The following is a 23,088-nucleotide window of genomic DNA, read 5'->3' as shown; positions in this document are numbered from 1 at the left end:
CGCAGCTCACGGAGGTGGTACGGGTGGAGGATTGAAGGCGGGCGTCAGTGTGCGGGAATCTGCGGGGATGTGGCTGTGGCACTCGGACAGGAGGTGGGATGGAGGGGGGCGCACGGCTCCCCGGCGCCGAAGACCAAAGTCAGCGCGAAGTGCACATGTAGCACCAACATTTGTAGCGCCAACATTTACAGCGCCAAGATCTCGGGGGAACAACGGAGCACCGAGAAGCGAGGACACGAGGCGCTCAAACTGCAAGAGGCTTATTTACAAGCCCCCTGTGCTGCCAGTGCGTCTCTTTTAACATGGAAGAAGTGAGGTATCGACGGCGCAAGAGGCTTGCAAATAAGCCCCAAACGGTCTTTTAATTGTAGAATGTGTACGTTTCCAGGCCCCAAAAATAGTAACGCAAATGCCTCAAAGCCGAGCGTGGGCCTGTCCCAGCGCAGCGCCTGTCCGTGGAATGAGCCTCTAAGTGCTCTCATGGAGATGTATTTGTTTTATTTTACGTGCTTATAAAGCGCCGTGTGACCGCGAGGAGTGTTAACACAACACTTTGAGAGTATCTCTATTAAAATAAAACACTATTAACTGAGGAAATAAACGAAAGACCTTGCAACCTTGGGGACAACATCGACAATTTGAAGATCAGATTCGGCAAGCCGAGCTGCCGTCTGTGCCTTTCAAGGACCTCAACTCTGAAGGGCCCTGGGAGCATGAAAGACTGAGTCAGCCCTGCGACCTGCAGCTTACACACACACACATATCTCGGCAGCAGGCACGTGAACCCACAGAATTCACGGAGATAAAATCTCGCTGCACGAGCGTTCCTTTAAAATAGCCCCGTCTGTTTCACGTCTAATGGGAAAGGCTACATTTGGGGTTTATTTCTCGTGTAAGGTTGCAAAAAACTATTTATGCACCAAACCCACCTCAGCTGTTGGCAAGAAAATAAAAAGAAAGTGTTAGAAAACAAATAGTTATACATTTTGTACTAGCCCCAAAGAGTTTGAGGATTTGTCAAATGCACGTGGAGCTGCCCTTGAACAGCATTGCGGGGGGCACTCTTGCTTTGGGGAAGGGGGGCAGGGAGGCCCGCGGCAGACGTCGGTCAGCCAGCTGTGTCATCCTGGCTCCGTTCCCGAGAGTCCAGTGCCGGGATTTGCGCGCAGCCCGCTTCTCTGTGTGTTTGAATGTGGAGACAGGTTGTGGCTATAGATTATTGTGTCCACGTTATGCTCTGGCTCCGCACCTTCTGCAGCCACCTGTAAACACTCACTCGCCAGCTTGGAGTTTGGTTTTGCCAACACACCAGAGGCGGGGCATCCGATGAAGGCTGAAGGTAAAGAAGGTTCGGGACTGGGGGAGGGGGTGGTCACCGGGTCTGGAGCTTGACGGACACGGTGCTGGACGCAGTCAGTGAAGGGGAGGACGGGGTTGCGCACCCTACTTTAGAGACACCGGCTTTGTGCAGTGTGTTCCTGCAATGTTAGACAGAACTTGCTGCGGGGACTGCTTTTTAATAAAATAGCTCCTTTTCCCCTCAAGTTACTCAAACTGCACTGAATTGGGTGGCCACTGGTTTAGTTTCTGTTTGCCTCGTCTTTTGTTTGGGATGGAGGCGAGTTGCATCTTTGAGTTTGCTTAGGACCCCACTCCATATTTTTAAACGCAGTCTTCCTACTTAAGTGCAACATTTCTACTTTCAGTGAATGCTTACTATTTTTCCCTCTTGCCTCACAAAATGCCCCTCAGTGCAACGGAAGTCAATTAAGAAACGCACGAACTTCTCTGCCATTTTATAGCCATCTCGCCCGCTTCCCCCTACGTTTTATTTCTACAGGTGAATTCCCTCAGACACCTGTCTGGTGCTGAAGATATATTCAAATATGGAGCTGGTCACGTGCTGCGGCGTTCATAACTCCGATACAGGCGGCAGAGAGAAGCGTGCCCTCTGCCTGCACCTTTACGAGCCCATCTCCCCCACCTCGGAGTCTCGGACAACCCATTGTGTCTCTGGCTCTCCTCATGTGACCTCTCTCCTCACAGCCGGACAGCAGCCCTCCCCTGGCCCTCCAGAGTTGTTTGCAGTGGGGTGGGTAACTTCAACCAGAGCCGAACACACATTTCCCAACTTCTCAAGGCGCTTGTTTCATTGAACCTACAGACACATGCCCCCTTCTTTGGACTTCTCGTCTCTGCCAAGGCGAACATGCTTTTGTTTCTCTCTGTATGAGTTGCCCGGATTAAACCACTCCTATTTTTTGTTGTTGTTGTTACTATCTTTCCTACTCCTGCCTGCTGTTACTCTTTCATAACAATGCATTTTCAGCTCTGTGCACGACAAATATTGTGTCCTCTTAGATTTTCTTGAAAGAACTCTCATGGGAAAGAAATAACTACGTGTGATTGCTAAACACACAGTGTTAATGTTTACTTTTGGGGTTTGACTAGGAATCCAATTACTTGGCTCGCTCTTTTATTAGTATTTGGCAGGGAAATGCAGCTGTCAACCATGTGTTGGCCCTACCAGGGCTTTTATTAAAGTAGTTATTTCTTCGTTTATTTCTCACATCACCACAATATTTAAGTACACTTTATCCTATGGTATTCCCCTATTCTCATTCCAGAGCTGTTTGGGCATAAACTACAATTAGCAGTGTCCACTCCTCATCAGATAATGACCGGTAACAAACTATGCATACACTTTTCAACAAAGGAACCCCTTTTTCAGATACAGTATCCTATGTTGTCGTCTTTCGTAAATGCTGTTCACCAGCCGGTTCCTCTATACTACAGTATAGTGTTTTGCACAGCCATCAACGGCACATCAATTCAATGCGGAGCGGCGACAGGGACCCCGAGGGTGGCTGTCTGCTGAAACCAGGCGACTCTGCACGCTGCAGTGAGTTGTTTGGAAACTAGCGAGTGAGTGGATGCTTCAGACAGGCGTGCATGTGATTTATCAGCAGTAAGTTCCTGTTGTGCCCGCGCGCCTCGCCTACTTTTGCAACCACTTCACGGCCTTGCAGAGAGATAACAGGCCAGACTTAAACAAGCGTGTGGGGCTCTGTGTGTGTGTGGGTCTGTGTGTTTGTGTGTGGCTCTCTCTCTCTCTCTCTGTGGATCTCTGTGTGTGGCTCTCTCTCTGTGTGTGGCTCTCTCTCTGTGTGGCTCTCTCTCTCTGTGTGGCTCTCTCTCTCTGTGTGGCTCTCTCTCTCTGTGTGTCTCTCTCTCTGTGTGGCTCTCTCTCTCTGTGTGGCTCTGTGTGTGTGTGTGGGGCTCTGTGTGTGTGTGGCTCTGTGTGTGTGTGGGACTGTGTGTGTGGGGCTGTGTGTGTGGGGCTGTGTGTGTGGGGCTGTGTGTGTGGGGCTCTGTGTGTGTGGAGCTGTGTGTGTGTGGAGCTCCGTGTGTGTGTCTGTGTGGAGCTCTGTGTGTGTGGAGCTCGGTGTGTGTGGAGCTCTGCATGTGTGTGTGTAGCTGTGTGTGTGTGTGTGGCTCTCTGTGAAAGTGGCTCTCTGTGTGTGTGGCTCTCTGTGTGTGTGGCTCTCTCTGTGTGTGTGGCTCTCTCTGTGTGTGTGGCTCTCTCTGTGTGTGTGGCTCTCTCTGTGTGTGTGGCTCTGTGTGTGTGGCTCTGTGTGTGTGGCTCTGTGTGTGTGTGTGTGTGTGTGTGGCTCTCTGTGTGTGTGGCTCTGTGTGTGGCTCTGTGTGTGTGTGTGTGGCGCTCTGTGTGTGTGTGTGGCGCTCTGTGTGTGTGTGTGTGGCGCTCTGTGTGTGTGTGTGTGGCTCTCTGTGTGTGTGTGGCTCTGTGTGTGTGTGTGGCTGTGTGTGTGTGTGTGGCTCTGTGTGTGTGTGTGTGTGTGTGTGTGGGGCTGTGTGTGTGTGTGTGGCTGTGTGTGTGTGTGGCTGTGTGTGTGGGGCTCTCTGTGTGTGTGTGTGGCTCTGTGTGTGTGTGTGGCTGTGTGTGTGTGTGGCTCTGTGTGTGTGTGTGGCTCTGTGTGTGTGTGTGGCTCTGTGTGTGTGTGTGGGGCTCTGTGTGTGTGTGTGGGGCTCTGTGTGTGTGTGGGGCTCTGTGTGTGGGGGGGGCTCTGTGTGTGTGGGGGGGGCTCTGTGTGTGTGTGGGGGGCTCTGTGTGTGTGTGTGGGGGCTGTGTGTGTGGGGCTCTGTGTGTGTGTGGGGCTCTGTTTGTGTGTGGGGCTCTGTGTGTGTGGGGCTCTGTGTGTGTGTGGGGCTCTGTGTGTGTGTGTGTGTGGGGCTCTGTGTGTGTGTGGGGCTCAGTGTGCGTGGGGCTCTGCGTGTGTGGAGCTCGTGTGTGGAGCTCTGCGTGTGTGGAGCTCTGTGTGTGTGGAGCTCTGTGTGTGTGGAGCTCTGTGTGTGTGTTGCTCTCTGTGTGTGTGTTGCTCTCTGTGTGTGGGGGGCTCTCTATGTGTGGGGGGCTCTCTATGTGTGGGGGGCTCTCTATGTGTGGGGGGCTCTCTATGTGTGGGGGGCTCTTTGTGTGTGTGGGGGGCTGTGTGTGTGTGGGGGGCTGTGTGTGTGTGGGGGGGCTCTGTGTGTGTGGGGCTCTGCGTGTGTGTGGGGCTCTGTGTGTGTGTGTGGGGCTCTGTGTGTGTGTGTGGGGCTCTGTGTGTGTATGGGGGGCTATGTGTGTGTATGGGGGGCTATGTGTGTGTATGGGGGGCTCTGTGTGTGTGGGGGGGGCTCTGTGTGTGAGGGGGGCTCTGTGTGTGAGGGGGGCTCTGTGTGTGGGGGGGCTCTGTGTGTGGGGGGGGCTCTGTGTGTGTGGGGGGCTCTGTGTGTGGGGGGGATCTGTGTGTGGGGGGCTCTGTGTGTGTCTGTGTGTGGGGGGCTCTGTGTGTGTGGAGTTCTGTGTGTGTGGAGCTCTGTGTGTGTGTGTGTGGAGCTCTGTGTGTGTGTGTGTGGAGCTCTGTGTGTGTGTGTGGAGCTCTGTGTGTGTGTGTGGAGCTGTGTGTGTGTGTGGAGCTATGTGTGTGTGGGTGGAGCTCTGTGTGTGTGGGTGGAGCACTGTGTTAGCTCCGTGTGTGTGGGTGGAGCTCTGTGTGTGTGGGTGGCTGTGTGTGTGTGGGGGGTTCTGTGTGTGTGTGTGTGTGGCTCTGTGTGTGTCTGTGTGTGTGTGTGTGTGTGTGTGGGGGGGGGGCTCTGTGTTTGTGTGTGGCATTTGCGAGAGATTAAGCTATTGGCATTGTAAATGACAATGCCATTTATTTATCTGTTTTCAAAACCAACACATACATAAAAAGGTTGTCATTTAAAATGCCAATAGCTCTAACTTTTGCAAAGGCAAGACCGTTGCATTGTAAATGCTTGTTATTCAATTCATTGTAAATCCTAAGGGTCTTTGGAGTGCTTTAAGTGTCTGGAAGCTCTACACCAGGACCCTATGCCAATGGCATTTTCTGCATGTCTTTTGCCCACACAACATCTCATGTTAGGTGTTAGGCTTCATTATGTACGGGATTACCCCCACAACGACATTCATAGGGCATCTTTGAATTGCTCAAGTAGGCTACGTCACATCCTGGGGTTAGATAGTCAGGCTTAAATTGCATCTCAGGTTTTCCCTTAGTATTGCATATGGAAAATGTGTGTGGTCTGATGTTCATGGAGCTCAAAACCCCTAAGTGCCAGAAGCTCTCAAGAAGGGTAGATCATATGAGATGGGAAGCTAACATACATTCCTAGTGTAGACAAGGACTGGAACTACCTATTAAATCTGAAACAAAGAGTATAATGTCAGTAGTTGGCACCTGACCTAGAAGTGGAATTCAGAGTTTACAAGAAAAGAATGTACACTGTGGCCATAGTATAAGGGAAATTCATTATGGGCAATTGCTACAAGGAATCAAACGTATTTAAACTCCATAGGCTGTAACAAGGGAAGAGCTGCAGTGAAGACCCAGAGGTCTGCAAAAGGAAAGTTCTGAAGGAACAAGAAACATAATCAAAATGCCTTAAAACCGGAAAACACTGGCGCATGAAAAACTACCAAGAACAAAAGCAATCCAGCATCATCCAAAAAATATTCACTAGTGAGGTGCAAAACGTGCAAAGCCCCTTTATTCATATTTATGCGCCCTGCTGCTTTGTTTGAGCAGTAGCACTAACGCCGTCCTTATAAGGAAAGAGGCTGTCTTACAAACATCAACCAATGAGCATGGGGCTTAAACCTAGGTAATTATTTTAGGCTAGAGAAAAGTTAAGCCAGATACCATGAGTCCCTAACATGTCAGAGGCAACTCAGCACACCCAGACTACTGGAATGAGAAGCAAATTAAATATATTATGCTATGGGGGAGTACAATGAGAAGGAGTGCAGTGGGATCTGCCCCAAGCCAGTGGACATATTAACCATATATAAACATTATTGCAATGGGAACTGGAGCAGTGGTACAACTGGTCTTTAGATATTAGATGCACTTCCACTATTCCTTTGGAAAGCCTCTTGGCCTAAAGTTGCACTCAAAGCAGTTTCTCCATAGACAAAGACAACCTTCACATTTGAATGAGGTCCTGAAGCACAAGGGTACAACAATACAAGTGAATCCTTTCTTGTAGTATTGAAACAAGTGACAAAAATAAAGCATGTTTTCCTATATTGTTGTGGAACATAGGAGATCATGACAGAAAGAGTGTCCTCAATGAAATAAACCGTGTCCTACCAGCATATAACAGGCTGTGATCTAAGGACTTTTAAAATTAGATTGTACCTACTGCAAATTTTATATTTCATTCACAGTTACGTATAAACCTATGACACAACACTTGGCAAACCTGCCCGTCCTAGAATAAACTTTCCATCATAAATGACTTCAATATCATTCAGACAGGCTTGAAATGTTTGAATGCTTGCCAAAAGAGAAGAGATAAGTACAATACTTATTTTATGCTACAGGGTGCTTCTACACCCTATTGCAGTAACTATATATTGGTATTTCTTGAAGATTTTACTTTACCTTATATCTGTGATAAGAACAAGGTGTTCACAATCTCCTTGGTGGCAGTACAGGTATGGGAAACCAACTTTAATGTTCAAGTCGTTAAATGTGTGGTCATCCATGTGCGTGGATTGTAATCTTCCATAGCCTCGATCAAGAGATTCAGACCATTCGATTATCATTCTGGGGGTTAGGAACAAAATCAATGTTATTTCTTATTGCTCTGAGAAATCCCACAATATTTTGTTTTAACCACTACTGGACTCCTCTTTACTGATATGATTTATTTCCACAGTTCTCAACTATAAAATCATTGGTCTACAACCATGTATGTATCCAGACAGCAAGACATTTTCTATCCAGGTAGGAAAATTGTCTGCAATTAAATAATAGAGTGCCAACTATCATAAGGATCATAAATTCTCAATAACAAAATACATGGTAATGATTAGTTAGAATATAAAATGAAGGGGGATTCTAACGTACACTCTGCATTGAAACCGCCGCTAAGGATCCAAGCATAGTGACTGTGATGGGCGGAGAGGAACTAAATGACTTGGAGTGTGGCATAGGGATGCCCTGCCGGGTCTCACTGAAATGGAAAAGATCAGGGATAGCTGTTGGTCAAGAAGGGTGAGTCTGCAATCCAGTGACTTTCTTACTTGACTGTGTCACGAATTATCAGTCATCATACTGCCACCCACAACCTCCAGTATTCACTGTACGAAGGGCAGCGAGTAAGCTTATGGGAGTGGCTCTCCGTAAGTTAATACGCAGTGGTTGCAGGTGTATACCTGCTGTGATCTGGAGCCATCCTTCAGTCTCTGTAGGTTACGAAAGCTCTTTTTACTCTACACTTAGCAGAGAAACTCAGGATCGCAGTGCCACCAACACAAAGGATATCGGATAACAGAAAATTACAATACCTGCTTAAATCTCTGCATTCAGGGTATCTCATATCATTGTAGAAGACGCCGTTGAAATAAAAGAATGCCGATTTGAACAGATCCTTGAAGAAAAGAAGACCAAGATCATTATTCAATGAAATATCAAAGAAGGTGGAGCTCATCCTCAACTCTTGAGCACTGAAGCTTTGACTGCCATCCTCGACATTAATGGTAATAAAGGACAGTTGTCTCAAAACCTGCTCGTCTATAATCAAATATAACTTTTAAAGTTCAAATATAAAGTATTTAGGGTTCTCACTTCTGCCATATGTTTTTGTGATGAGTCTTAAACTGGAATTTGCTAACTACTAATTTCTTCTAAATCTTTCCTAACTTTAGAAGAATGCTTGGAAAACATTCAATTAATCGCTAGCACACAAAAAAGAAAGACCAGCAATGCGAACATTTAAACAGAATGAAATCTTCAAAAGTAAATTTAAGTTACTTGAGTAGTAACTATGTTACTCTAATACAGTGATTTAAATGGGTAGGTATAGTTAGGTACCTAGAACCTACACCTCTCACGATTGAAAGGAAGTGCACTGGCACTTCTCAATGGCTAAGCAGCATACAAGTACTCTAGAAAAGCGAGTAATGGTCTTCCGGATTTCCATTTCACACACTGCTCTAATAGTAGTTTTTCATTTTTATAGTGACTAGCAAGGTCGGATTGATAAGGCGGGCACTCAGGCAATGGCCGAGGGGCCCGTAACCGAGTTCCAACTGTGGGATGCTTTTTGGGCAGCCTGGGGGGAGGGGGGGGGGGGGGGGCAGGGGAGCAGTGTCTGTGTTGTTCGGATGTCATCAGCGGCCCAATGGATGCCTGAGTGGCTTTTCTGGAGGCAGATGGGAGTCCATTACCTCCCTTTTATCAATGGGCAGAGGTGTCACTTCCTTTCTCTCGCTGGGCCAGCCCATTAAGGTATGCATATTGAACTTGTTTACAGGGGTGTTTCACCTGTGTGAACTAATCACTGCATTTTTTTTTTATCTAAGTAAAGTTAAGAAAACATGCCTCGCCCCCCCTTCTTCTTTTTATAAAACATGGCCAAAGCAGTGTTTTGCGGAGAGGCAATATGCAAATGTGGGCCACTTTTTTTTATTTTATTTTTTAGAGTGCCCGGGCTGATTTGCAATCCCAATCCAACCCTGGTGGCTAGATCTGATTAACTATTTAATGGCAAGGAATTTAGCAACCTCTGAAAGTGTTGGATTACTCAAACTCGTGAATTGTAGGTTACCATAGATCTTAGCAAGACCAACTCATTCAACGAAAGTTCTGTCACATGCAATAATGACTCTGTAGGTAAGTGGTACAAAAGGGGTTTCAGATGCTCCGTCCATCACCACCCCCTTTTGTACTGTAGGTAAGTGAGCACCTTCCATTCACTACATAAGCAGACTGCACCCTTAAACTTCAGGGAACACTAAACAAAGGCCTACCTACGCTCATGCGTGTCGACACATTGGCCGCTACAGATAGCCTCAAGATAGAACAGGTTAGATGATAAACCACTTATGTATAGATAGGTCAAGACAACTGGCATTACTGCAGTGCGTCTATGTCTCTATCCTTTCATATGTATAAGATTTCCAAGCATAGGAAATGCTAGACACAGGCTAATAAGACCATATATGGTCAAGCTGAAGATGTCCTTTAGCAAGGCCTGACCGAAATGTGCAGTGATTCTGCAACATATGGGCAAAGTGTTCACTGAAGCTGCTCAAGCAACTTGGCACAACACTTCAGGCACTTAGACTCAGGAGCTCAAAGACCCAGAAATGCCACTCGGAGACACAGGATACAATCTAACAGGTAGGATATGCTTTTAACATGTCCTTACTAGTGTAAGGACCGCTACAAGCAACAAAATTGTCTAAGAAGATTATGTGATGTGTGTTCACCTCCAGACCCCATTCATAAGCCTTCCAGTACCATCCTGGTAATGGAAGGTTTTAGAGACGGGTCTAGAAAAAAAGACAACAGGTAGCATAAATCTCTGGACATCTGAAAATCAAATATGTATCAAAAACATACCTTCCTGTATGTTTGTATTATACATTGAGGGCCAGATGCAGGTAATCCCAGATTACCGATTCTTAAATACCGAATCATACCGATTCGGTATTTAAGAACTGGCAATCGGGATGTAGGTATTTTTACCTATTCATTTAACGAATCGGTAAGATTCGGTAATTACAGGAATCAATGTCAATTACTGATTCGGTAAATACCGATTCGGTAAAATTACCGAATTCACAAGGGGACAGGGTGTCACTTTGACACCCTGTTGCACCCCTGATTCTGGCTTGTTTGCAATGTGACACACATACATGCCCTTAGGGCATGTATGTGTGCCACATGGCACCGATGGCACCGATGTACATGCACAAATGTGCATGTACACATAAATTCATTATTTACCACTAAGTATTATTTGGTGGTAAATAATGAATTCCTAAGGGCCTGTGGCACTGTTTTCAGTGCCACCTACATCTGGATTTACAGAATCGGTACATTTACCGATTCGGTATTTTACCAAATCGGTAAATATACCGAATCTGTAACTTTACAGATTCTGTAAAGTTACGCCCCCTACATCTCAAACTCCAAATACCGGTCGGTAACGGCCGAAATCGGCCGTTACCGACCGGTATTTGGCGACCTACATCTGGCCCTGAATGTTTCCCCAGCTGTCAAATTCCAGCAATCCAGGAGAGTTTTCCTCGAGTTTTAAAAAAGCACCCACGAAGTTCTGTCTGATTTACAATGTTACTTATTTAAAAATATCTTTTAATAATTACAGTTGCATGTATTTGGAACATGATGGCACCCGCAGTAAGACATCTATTAATTTAAATGTGAGTTCTATCTGCAAATAGCATTCTGCACCTCTAAAATATCTCCTCCCATACATTTAAAATACAGAGTTTAAAAAGCTATAACTACCAAAATATTGTTATTACTACATAAAAGAGGTATGCAGTGTCAGACAGGATGGATGAACAGAGAAAATAATGTGTAAAGGGGATGCTGGACTTTGGTATTATTAATTAATTTTATCCGACTAGCCCTCAATATATTTTGCCATGAAGGACTTAAACCCATACATCCCCACACATTTTTATCCAACTGGGTTCATAGCTGCATTAACACCTCAATGCTCATTTACTCCAGCCTCCTCCATAGGAAAGTCTTCAGATTCAACAGCTCCTATTCCACCTTAGAGGAATTCAGGAGTACCTCACTTTTGTTTGAATACCTAATGTTAGCACATTCACAAAGCTACATTAAAAAACTAGGGAATGACAGACTTCTGCTGGTAGTACATGTTTTACTGACTATGCCAAAGTTATTGCTCACATGGATTAGAAGATATATATTTGTTGCAACTTTTCAGAGCATTAGTCATAACTTATATTGCTTCATTTTAAATCAGTCTCTTACATAGAAAATGTTTTCTGGTGTACAGCTCCTAATTCTACACCATGGCACTCATGTGTGCCTCATATCTGTAATAAAAATAAAATGTGAACTTTTTTGTTTTTTTATTAATACTCTGTGGTGAAGTCCAATAGAAAAGTGCGAGATCAACGGACAGACATATACTGCTGTTGAAAGTACATGCGTTACTCAGAATGTCAGACTTTTTTTGCACACAGCCAAGAAAATATTTGGGATATTACAGAAAAGTGTTCCTTTATCTTCTGAAGCACTTCCCATAATCTCCATGAGACAATCATGAGAGAACCCCGATTTCTCTCACACATGGTTTATCAAATCCTAACAGAGGAGCAGCATATTTCCACAGGGTGATATAAGCTTAAAACTAACCACAATTCATAAAATGAGTTTAGCATGACTGAGAAATGATTTCAATTGTCACTAAAACCTGTTATCACCCTTTCTGTATGCCCATTTTAGTGACACTCAAACCCGGGCATTCACTACAAAGCATTTCAATAAAAAGGCAAAGCCTTCTCACCAAAAACCTAATCCAAGCATGCTTATTGCAAGCTTCCATCTAAGTAGATCAGTGAAGCGCATATCTTTCCAACAAACAATTTTGAGAATTTCATTCCAGATTTTAGGGGTTTAATTTACAATAGCAATATTATCCACATTTTTGGCACTCTCAGGTATGCAAATATGGGTCACTTTTATTTTTTTTTGTGTGTGCCCGGAACGATTTTTGATCCCAATCCAACCCTGGTGGCTAGGGTGAGGCATGGCCCTCCATTTTTGATTGGGCCTCTGACTCCACCCTGGTCAATAACTACCTGAACGAGACCGCTCCCTTAGCAAATGTTGCTTAAATGTATAAGTTTGCTTATTCAATAGAATAAGATCTCAAGTTCTGTGCAGAATTCATGCAGTCTTTTAACATCCAAAACGTACCTTACTGATGTTTTCTGGCACCAAGTCAGGGGTGTTGCTGAATTCTCCTCCTACCTGGAGGTCGCTGACACACGCAATAAAATCCCGAAGCTCAGTAAGTTTCTGACTGCCCAACACCATCACTCTCTGATATGGTTTGTGCTCTTTATGCTACAACAAACATATAGGAACACAAAAGATGATGGCATCAGGTTAAAACAGTTGTCTGCTTTATATAAACAGCTGTGGAGAATATAACCCATGGACAACATATCACAGTAAAACACTGTCCAGGAGTTCTGGTCTCAGAAGTAACATCTTTTATTAAGGTACGAGTGAGAGGTGTTCTGAAATGGTATATCCTGCACAAAGCGGTTTTCTCTATGTAAACATTACGATTTAAAAGTATTCAACATAGCCTTAGAGCCTGATGTAGCGCGCTGAATGTTCTAATTTGTAAAACAAAGACCTCAAGGAGCCCGAGGTGGGTTGAAATCGCCTCGGGCTCCGTGAGGCCTTTGTTCCCAGCATCAGCTGTGAACAAACATTGGAATGTTGATGGTCCAGGTTTCTACCAGCCATTAGAAGACCAGAGCACAATGGAGCGTTCACCATTCCAATGTTCTAATGTCTCTTAACCCATTGGCTGCTGCTGTCGGCCTACGGCCGTCGCAATCACTACCTCGGTAGTGCTGCGCACGTCCGTTGGCAGATGCGGCCCGCCCGTTTCTTAGAACGTTCCGCACTGGCGCGGAACGTTCAGCGCAGCCAACGGGTTAAGACAGTGTTGGAACACAGTTAAATCATGAAAAGCTTTTAAGACAGCAGAGTGAAACACAAATAATAATCTCCTTACATACAAATATATTCCTGTCTGATATGGAGTTCCTTTAAACTTTTTGTACCTGGGTGCAAAATTACAGATCCTTGGGGCTATGCTTTTTCTTTGCTTTCCCCAGATTGCATCACATTTTGCAACTTTTAAGTGTATTCTAACAATCTTCGTGATAAAACATTGTATTTTAATCTTCAAAATTTTTTTATTGAAAAAGTCCTCTAGAATATGCTGAGTGTGGGTGCTTTTAGAATGTGATGATGCATGGAACGTTGGTGTCAGTGTGCTGAGTGAAGCCTAGAGTTGCAAGGAGAAAGGAGCCTTCAAAAGACCTACCTGACGTGTCTTAATCTAAAGGCCTACCATGGAACAAGCTAGGATATAACACATCTTGTCAAACAGGAACATAATATTAATCCCCAGAAGAAAAAAAAAACTAACATAAGCATTAAACAGGGAAAACAAGACAAACTAACACAAAAAGGCAATACAGATAATAATAAGAACAATACAAAGCTAAGACATGACAAAATACGTAAAATGTGCTGATAACATTAAAACATGTATCAAATCCCAACCTATGAACATCACACTTAGATACCCAATTTTCCCATGTGACCTGTCCATCTTCTTAGAATTCTTATTTACTCTGGTAACTCGTTCAAAATTTCACCACTGTACACTCACAAACTTGCCATCATTTTTTGACACTTCCACAACAACCATTTTCTTTCCATATCTCACTATTCCCTTAGTGACATTGACTGACTCTTGACACAAACTATATTCACATCTAGACAAGAGAGCTATAAACACACTTAAGTTTAACATACTTTTGCTATGCTCTAACAGTCTGAAAGGTAGGTTCAGGAACCACTGCTCTGCAACCCGGTTCTTACTCACCTTTTCAAATATGATGGGATAAATAATATTTAGGGTCAAGACGAGTTCTCCTTCATTCACTAAATTGGATGGATTCTGTGGTTTCTTTCCTTCCGCATGCGACTCCTGAGGAGTAAACAGTTTATGTCATAAATGGCATTCATAGTAGGTTCAGAAGTAATATTTGGGGACACAGCCCCTTTCCATTCATAATCCAAGAGACACAATGCTCAAAAAATATTGCTGACCAGGATAACAGAGAACTTGCGTAACATTTTTGTAATCTATGTTGAACATCAGCGTGGCTCATACAAGGAAAGGCGGATCAATATTCATGAACAATGACGTCCCTGAAATCTGTGTCCACACTGCCTTCTGGGGCACCACTTTTACTGATTTGTCTCTTACCTAACAGGATCTGATTATGACCACCAAGGAAAAATGTCTTCGCTATCGTAACGGAAAGTTTCAATTCTATTAAGGACAAATAGGCAAGGATTATGCTATCCTCTTTCTTCGTTACTTGCAGCAGAGATACGTGGTGTTTTCCTTTCAGAACAGGTTAACAATAGAACCAACTGCACCTCATTTTCATTTCACTTCAAACAACTAGAATTAGAAATAAGATATTGCCATTCTACTCTGAGCAGGCTATGATGTCAGACATTTGTGCGAAAACGGTTTATACAATAAATCATTAGCTTCTCGAAGGTGGGAAAATCCACACTTCTGTTGTAGAGCCAAATAAGACGTTGGTGTGATACCATATGAAAGTTCTTAGCAAGAACAACAGATGGGCATACAAGTTTGTGTAAACTCCAAACCATAAGGTAAACTCCAGACCACATGAGATTTTAAGCGAATTGCCATTAGTCAGAATTCTCTAATTAGAGCACAGAGAAAAACTCAGATGACAGCGTCCGCCTCACCGTTTTCACAAACTGTGGGTTGAAAAGGTGTATGGAACTACTGACAGCGTTCATTTTATACACCATGAATTAGCCTCAATAGTGCACACTACCGCCCTAATTCTGAGAGGAGCAAACACTTGTCGGTACCGGGTCAGATATATACGTTGTGGCAATTACCACCTCCCTCGTATTTTCCCCAGGTGAATTTCGGCAAATCAAGCCTGCCAAAATGTATAGGAGAAAAACGGCTGTTAAATTCCAAAACACGGACAGTGTTGCGGGAAAAGTATTCATTCTGCATGTAGTTGCACATTCTCACAGAGTATACTTGGAATTAGAGATAATTATCGCACGCTTTAAATTAGGTAACCCATTCAATACCCCGGGGTATCGGACTGCACATGTTGCGAGAATTACTTCTGCTTCATCCAAGGCAATCGCAATTAGGACATAGACTTAAGACTGTTTCGATAAAATGTCTACAACCTAATTATTTGCGGGGATCATGAAACCATGGTCTCATTAGAACAGCCAAACCCCAGAGGATTAAATGCACACAATGGAAACTGCTGTAGAACATGCAGGCCACAGATCGAAATCCAGGCTGGGCAACAGAATGGCGTCTTTAGGCTTCTAATTAATACATAAAATTAGTCTGTTAATACTCTGTTAATAGCTGTTATGTGCTAAAAAAAAAAGTGGAGAGGCATATATAGTGAAACAGGGACAATTAATAGCAGTGGGCAGTAGGTCTGTTAACATAAATCATCCCGATCAAACCACCCACACACAGACACCTATTGTCCCCAGTTGTGTAATGTGCCTGTTCTACAATGTAAATAATGCAGGAAAGCAGCACTTAATATGCATCTTCTAAGTTCTCTGATAGATGTGACCATCTCCGCATGCCATTATACGGCGTCGGTCTACGTCAAAAGCAGTGACTCACTTCAACACCACTAATTTTAAAATCTTTTCTTGCCTGAATGATATGTCTTCCCTGCTAAGGGAACCTTTAAAGTGCAGAAAGCCCTCTCAGAGATTACTCTAACTAAATAAAAACTAGAGGACGAGGTGGAATACATCTTCAGGGAATACACTGAAAAATGAGAAGCCTCTTGGCTTCTTTAATATTCGAATGTCCATGCTTAATGGTTTTGATATTTTTCGCCTTTCTAAGGATGAAAGGCTCAGCTGTCCCAGTTTATATTCATAACTGTGACACATACAAATCTCTGAAGCAGGAGCCTGAACCCACTAGGCAATCGGACTGCAGAGGTTAACATTTTGTGACACGTATAGCACTGCATATGGTAGTGAGCTGAGAAACTATGCCCAACGTCATTGGTCATTTGAAGTGATGTCATGGAAAAATGGATTTCCAGCAACTTCTCAGATTAAATTTATTAGGATCCAATCAAAAACGAAATGCTTTGGTGGTATTAAATCTAAATTTCAAAGTTTATACTGTTTAGCAGGAGTGGTCCCAAAGTGGAGGAAGCATTTTTTCAATTCATTTACTTAGATGTTAATTATTTGTAGTACTCACTTACGCCCACAGAGGGGCAGTGTTTTACAAATAACAGGAACCAGAAGAAGCAAAACAGCAGATGAAGAGTAGGGAGAAGATAAAAAGAATAGAAGAAGGAATTGGTGTTTGAAGAAGGTTCTGAAGAGGCGAGAGTTTTTGTGGAATTTCCCAAAAGACACCAAGTTGTGTTTTAAGTATTAAAATAAAGGAACCCTGGGTCTGGTGTAACACTATATTGCTTCGGTCGTTTACTCAAAAATCGAACTCGTGTATATGTGCATTCACAGTTCCATAGTTTAGGGTCCATAAATCCGTATAACTAATAAACGAGTGCACAACACAAAGCGACTATATATGAAAAAAAAAATCTATGACATTATTTATGTATCCGTGTAATGGGCATCAACACGTTTTCTGAGTACAGATGTGTGTTTTTTTGTCCAGTCTCCTGTTTACAGGTGCTGGACGGTTCAACAGCCAACACGTGTTACGCCCCACATTGGCACGCAGGCCTGGGGCTTTTTCAAGGTTGTAATCCTATTATTAAACACTTGTTCAGATAGGTCAAGAAATACTGCGCAACTGAGCGACGGGTGTTCGCACGTTACTGTAGTAGTACTCCACTCCTGAAATGTCACGCATGCACATAATAATAAGAGGCAAATGCCTTTTGACCTCCAAATGTGATGATTACATAATGAAAATAACGATCGCTGGGTAAACTAAGTCCATCGAGGGTACGGGGGTTAAAGTAAATTTTACGGAGCGGAAAATATAGTACTAAGAAAAAAACCTTTACATGATCCATAAAGAGACACTCTGCCCAGCTGTCAGAAGTAGTAAAGATGGGTGAGCACATTCTGTACAAAACTGACCTTGGAAGAGGGTCAGGAACTCCATGTGCTAAATTATGCCAGGAGTGCAAAAGGGGATGAAGGCCAAGTTAGTCGCAGTCCTAGAGAATAGGACCGGTTAGCAGGACTGGACTATCGCGCCTGTCAGCAATCCAAAAAGAAAATGGGTCTGCTGTCGGCCCATACATAGTACGCTCTGTCACTGGAGGGGCTGGAGAGACATGAAGTGTTTACAGTGAGGAATCAAGTATTAGGACATCTTACATAAGAGGAAGCATCAAGTCACGTCGTGGCAGCCATATTGGTATAGTTATGTTTTAACGGCCATTGTGGAAAGGTATATAGCCAAAGAGTCTTACACAGAGGGAAAAGGAATAAACTACAATTGAGGTAATGGTCATAGTATTACGAAAATAATGGGATGAAATGAAGTGTTTTATATGACCAAGAAAAGAGATCAGTCACACATATAAGGGACCACGCACTCCCTATATTCCAATCTGGCATAAAACAGTATTCAGTTTGTAGCATGCGTAAAGGGTTTCAATCTCTGATAATTGGTGCCTAGTAGTTCCTTGTTGATGTTAAATCGGCATGGCATGTAAATCAATCCTTCTGGTAGCCTGTAGTTTAGAGGTAGCCCTCACGGTCCTTTTTAGGTCGAGCTGGTAAACTGCATCCAAAGGATGCAGGTGTTCAGCTGGAGACCTAATGTTGTCTGTCTCGGGGGGAGGAAGGACAAGAGGGTGTTACGAGCTTGAAAGCGGCCGGATTTGTGTGCGCGAACGCGCACGTTCCGTCCCGCGCCGCGCGCATATACACAGACAGACACAGCCAGCCCCCACCCCTCTGTATGCACGCACACACATACACACGCTGCCGCCCCCCACCCCCCTGCACACACACAGACACGCACGCATACACCCCCCCTCTAACAGGCGCGCTGTGCCTACCTCCTTATTTAGCCCCCGACGCGCATCTCGCTGCTCTTCATTACAGCCGGGTGCTTCTGCCGGTGTGCATCGCGGTTACGGCACAAGGGTCTACAGCCGCATCTCCTCGCCCCCAGGGGCCCACGCAGCAGTCCCAGGCTCACAATGAGCGAGAGAGAGGGACTTTGGCGATCCTTACCGAGGCTCTTCAGATGGCTGCGGCTGCTGCTCTCGCGGGTGCTCGTTGTTTCTTCTTGACCCGCCCCCTTTGCGCTCCAGGCCTCACTTTCGTCCAGGGCTCCCTTGTTATGAATTACGAAGCCGAGGGAGACCGCGAGATGGACGCCCCCTTGGCGCTCCAGGCCTCACTTTCGTCCAGGGCTCCCTTGGTATGAATTACAAAGCCGAGGGAGAGCGCGAGATGGAGAGGAGTTAGGGTCGGGACCCGGGTTGCAGTGGCCGCCAGAGCAGTCTGTCACTGGACGGTCGGGCCCCGCTTAGCACTCTCCACGGACAGCCTGGGCGAATCTCACTGGAGGCGGGTTGGGCGGCAAACCGGAATTGCTGAGGCCAACGGCCTGAGCCTGCCTGTAACCAGCCTTGCGTGTGAATGGCCGGCAATTATTGGAGCGCCACCGTCCCCCGGACTCTCAGCCACGGATCAGGTAAAGTAGCAGCCTGTATATTCATATGACACAAATGTTAATGGCAGCGCGTGATCAGACAGCTGCGGCGCCTTCCGATGTTAGTTACTCTCAGGTGATAGTTACTTGCCAAGCCCATTCGGTTTACAGAGCGAGAAAGGTGATTGGAGTTTGACATTGGAGTGGCCGATAATAATGGCTTATATCTTATCTGCTGCGTCATAGCAATGAGCCTGGTGAGGCATCTCCGGGGGACCCCGCAGACCCTCTGCTGTGGACCAGAAAGACCACGTGGCCTTTACAGTGACATGAAACGAGCGAATTTTGCCGGTTCTGACTCCCCCCTTCGCGTCTGCAAAGACTTGCTGCAGCGCTCAAGCAACATGCCTCATATTTCTGGACGTGCCCTCTTTGGTGGCCTGAAGATTTATGACTGGCTGTCAATAAGCTTTTGCTTTTTGTTCAAATAACCCCCAAAATAGCATCTCACCAGCAACACGAGCATGGCCACTAGCAGCATCCATAGCAGCCACTACGACCAGGGCAGATAGTCGAAGTCCATGCCAAGTGGGTAGTCTTGATACAGGTACCCACAAGATGCATCTAGTCTGGATCTTGGAACTAGGTGTGAGCAAAGTAGAAACAAAAAAATAAGAAAAGTTGCAGGTTGTTGCAAAAATGTATGTTAAACTAAGTTAGTGGTATCTCTGATGAACAAGCATTGGTAATGCATCGGTTTCACCTATGTGATTAATAATAAGCTGTTTTTTGTTATAAGTTGAAAAAAGTCATAACGCTTAAACTGAGTTTTCTAACATATTGCACAACTGCTCACTAAGCTACAAAGTACAACAAAAACAGCTCATTATTAATCACATAGGCGAATCCGATGCAGTACCAATGCCCGTTAGGATATGGATACAGACTTGTTTTTGATAAATTGGTTTTTCATCACACTACTTTATTTGCTGCACACATGTAGTTGGTTAATTTGTCATGATGTCAAACACCAGATGTCCATGGTTGAGTTTGATTTCATGCAGGACTGAGAGGGGGCGCTACCAGTCACATTAGTAATAAAAGTGTGTGAAAAGAAAAGGGAAACTAATGTGAGATGTCTTGTAAGGTTGGCAAGCACACTCATCCATCCTGCAGTGTCCTTAGTTCCCTGGTGCTTTGCAGCAGTTTAAAATCATTTTAGAGTTTCTTGTTGCTCAAATGGTTAGAATTTCTGATATCTATATGTTTCCCTCATCTTCATTGCTTGATTTTGGTCTCGAGAAAGTGTCACTCAAAGTCGTTGAATGTCACTCATAATTACACTGAAATTATGGAAATGTCACTCATAAGCAATCTCAAACCTTGGCAGCTATGAATGTGTCGCATTTCATTCTGAACGTCAGCGCCCACCGGTGGAGAAGGAGGGGTGTTCCGCGCGGGCACTGTCTGCTGCGGCGGGGGAGAGGGCTACGACCAAGGGACGTTTTTAACCGTCAGCGCGCGCGACCGGAGCGGCTCACTCTGATCTCAGACGTAGGGGGGCGGAATTGTGAGTTGTGTCCATTCACCTCCCGTCAGATCGACTGTTCCTCCCGTTGTAGAGTGCACCCCGGTTTAGACTTGGCCATCCCTCATCAGCCTGGACAGCTTGAGGGGGCAGAGTGTGTGCTGTACACGTGTGTGAAGGGACAGAGAGTGTGGCTGTCCATCAATTGTTCTCTTTGCATTTGTAACCTTGTTGTAAAGGCTGGTGGTTTTAAAGACTGCGTGGTAAATGAGGTCTCCCCCTCACTGCCTCTGCCCGCTCACCCACTGGGTGCAATCTCACTCGGTGCCTAAAGATGGCTGAAAAGGGGGGAGGGTGTCCTTGAGACGGCCGAGGCCAAAAAAGCGTTACTAGAAATTCTTCCCAAAAGGCTGGATCTGTGCATTTCATGCCATGGCTTACATACACTATAAGACCTCAAGTCCTGTTCCTCGACGCACGCAGGCCCCCTGCAGAGCAGCAGAGTTTTGTGCCAGTGCGTCCAGACATCACACAATCACTCCCCCTTCACAACACTGCCTTGTGCACTCTCGCTGTGTGTGACACCGTCCCCTTCATCACTCTGCTCTCTTGTGCACGTCACGCGTGCGCCACGACCGACCTCTACACCTGTAAATAAAGCATTTTATTTTCGTTTGCTGTACCTCCTTCTCAAACGTTCCTTTAGAATTACATTTAAATGTATATACGCAACCATCGCTCAGCACGCTCTGCCGAGAGGCCAAGGATTGCATGAGCAAGTCGTCTGAGACTGTACACCTGTGTCCCACTGGCAGGCACGGTGAGACACTCGCTCTGCCTTCAGCCAGCCCAGAGCTCTCAGTCGTGGCCCTTTATAAACCCACTCACCCCACACCCACCCAGAACCAGAGCTCCCCCAGGGACCTAGCGGAGACTCAGTTCAGAGTGCATCCTACAAGAGTCATATGTGGCACGGACACAGCTACAGAAACACACCATGTAGGAAAAACAAAGGCTCTCATGGATTACAATATCAAATAAAACGTAATATGAATTCCGGCGCCGCTGACACGTTTTGAAGAGTTTTACAGTCATTCTTGTGAAGACGATCGGTGGTTTTCTCCGTAAACTTAGTTTAAGACAATAATAAAGTTACTATTTATTGACTGCTGGGTCTGAGTGAGCTCTGGCAGGACTCACTGTCAGGGCTTTGGAACTGTTAGTAAAAGTGGAAGCCAGGGTCGGAGGCCGCCAAATCCTGCCAGGGGCCGCCACAAATATGTATGATTCATGTATCTGATCCTTGTCGTGGCGGCCCCTGGGGTTTGGCGGCCCTGTGCAGGTGCACACCTTGCACATGCCTAAGGCTGGCCCTGCACGCACAGCAGTGGCATGCGAGAACTGCTTCCGGGATACACATGTTTATCTGTCTCCCTGTGGATAGGTGAGCTAGTTGCTCTACATAATCAGATGTGAAACGCAGCTTCAATTGTAGACAGGTCTTCTGGGAGACGTACTCTTTTGCAGGAAAATATCGTGAGAGCGTCACGGGAAGGCATGCTACTAATATTTGACACGAGACTCTCCAGCCTCTTTGTAATGTGCGCACCGAGACCTGATGGCTCGCTTGGGATTGTGCTGCCAATACTATGAAAACTCCTTACGAGCAAGCAGCCTCGTTAAATGTGGGGGGAATTAAAATATTATTTTCGTTTTTGGCCTTCATCCGTCATTCTTTTACTACTAGGCCAGGTGTTCTTATCTAGGGTTGCCACATGGTTGGGTAAATAATAGGGCCTGAACTGTCAAAATATATAATTTCACGCTGTGTGTGTTCACCAGAAGCAGTGTTGATTGTATACATCAACACTGCTTGTGTTGAAAACAATCAAAACAGGTTAGACTAAGGTGATATCACTCGTATAGGGGCACGGTATTGATAAAATTGCATGACCTCAACTAACTCCTCTTGTTGAGGCTCTGGGCGTGGATGACTATAAGCTGGCTCTGCCATTGTATGTTCAGTCCTAGGGGTCAGGGGACGATGGCTGCTGCTAGCTGTGCAGAACAACCCCCTGCCAGACCCCTGCTTAGAGGCCTGCTCAGTCTTCACTGTCGCTCCTTGCATCCCTGAATAACCTTTTACTGCAGCATTTCCGATCTGAAATAATGTGGTGAAATATGCCACCAGGGGACCTGTGACCTCAGCAGCAGGTACCACGTCCGGTATTAATGGCTTCTATTTCTGACTCAGTTGGTAGATTGAAAAGGCTCGTGTGTTTGCAGGTAAATGTTTCCTTTCTGCTCGAGAGCTGAGAATGATTCTCCCCATATAACGGTGGAAGAGAAGATATCTTTTCTGATGTATCTGCGTTACCTATCTGTTTAAAGGTTAATGCCTTTCACTTTTTACACAATGCCTTTCACTCACTAGCCCCTTCTATTTTTAGGTTTGGCTTGAGGGCCCAAGCACTGTAAATACAACACATATTGCATTACAAATGCTATAGGTGTCACATTTGCGAAAGTTAAAACTATTGAAATTGTAAATGACAAAGCTATTAATTTCGCTATTTTCAAAACCAACACATAAATAAAAACTGTGTCATTTACAATACCAATGGCTCAAACTTTCCTAATGCGAGACCTATTGCATTGCAAATGCTTGTTTACAAACAGTTATCATGTTGAGAGGAACGACTGATACTATTTCA

General features: G+C 45.1%; 1 protein-coding gene across 1 annotated transcript in view; it reads right to left on the bottom strand.

Moving 5' to 3' along the window:
* SNAPC3 (small nuclear RNA activating complex polypeptide 3) overlaps window positions 1-23,088 on the bottom strand; it is a 243,388-nt gene that overhangs the window by 50,043 nt on the left and 170,257 nt on the right. The window contains exons 4-7 of the mRNA XM_078675911.1: window positions 14,017-14,121; window positions 12,300-12,449; window positions 7,880-7,962; window positions 6,972-7,136 (exon numbers count right to left, since the gene is read on the bottom strand). Of these exons, the coding sequence (XP_078532037.1) occupies window positions 6,972-7,136; window positions 7,880-7,962; window positions 12,300-12,449; window positions 14,017-14,121 (503 nt within the window). The remainder of the gene's footprint in view (window positions 1-6,971; window positions 7,137-7,879; window positions 7,963-12,299; window positions 12,450-14,016; window positions 14,122-23,088) is intronic.

This window comes from Lissotriton helveticus, chromosome 2_1, assembly GCF_964261635.1.
Source record: "Lissotriton helveticus chromosome 2_1, aLisHel1.1, whole genome shotgun sequence".
In the NCBI taxonomy this organism is placed as follows: domain Eukaryota; kingdom Metazoa; phylum Chordata; class Amphibia; order Caudata; family Salamandridae; genus Lissotriton; species Lissotriton helveticus.
Note: the sequence above shows the minus strand (reverse complement) of the source record. Positions and strands in the feature narration are given on the sequence as shown.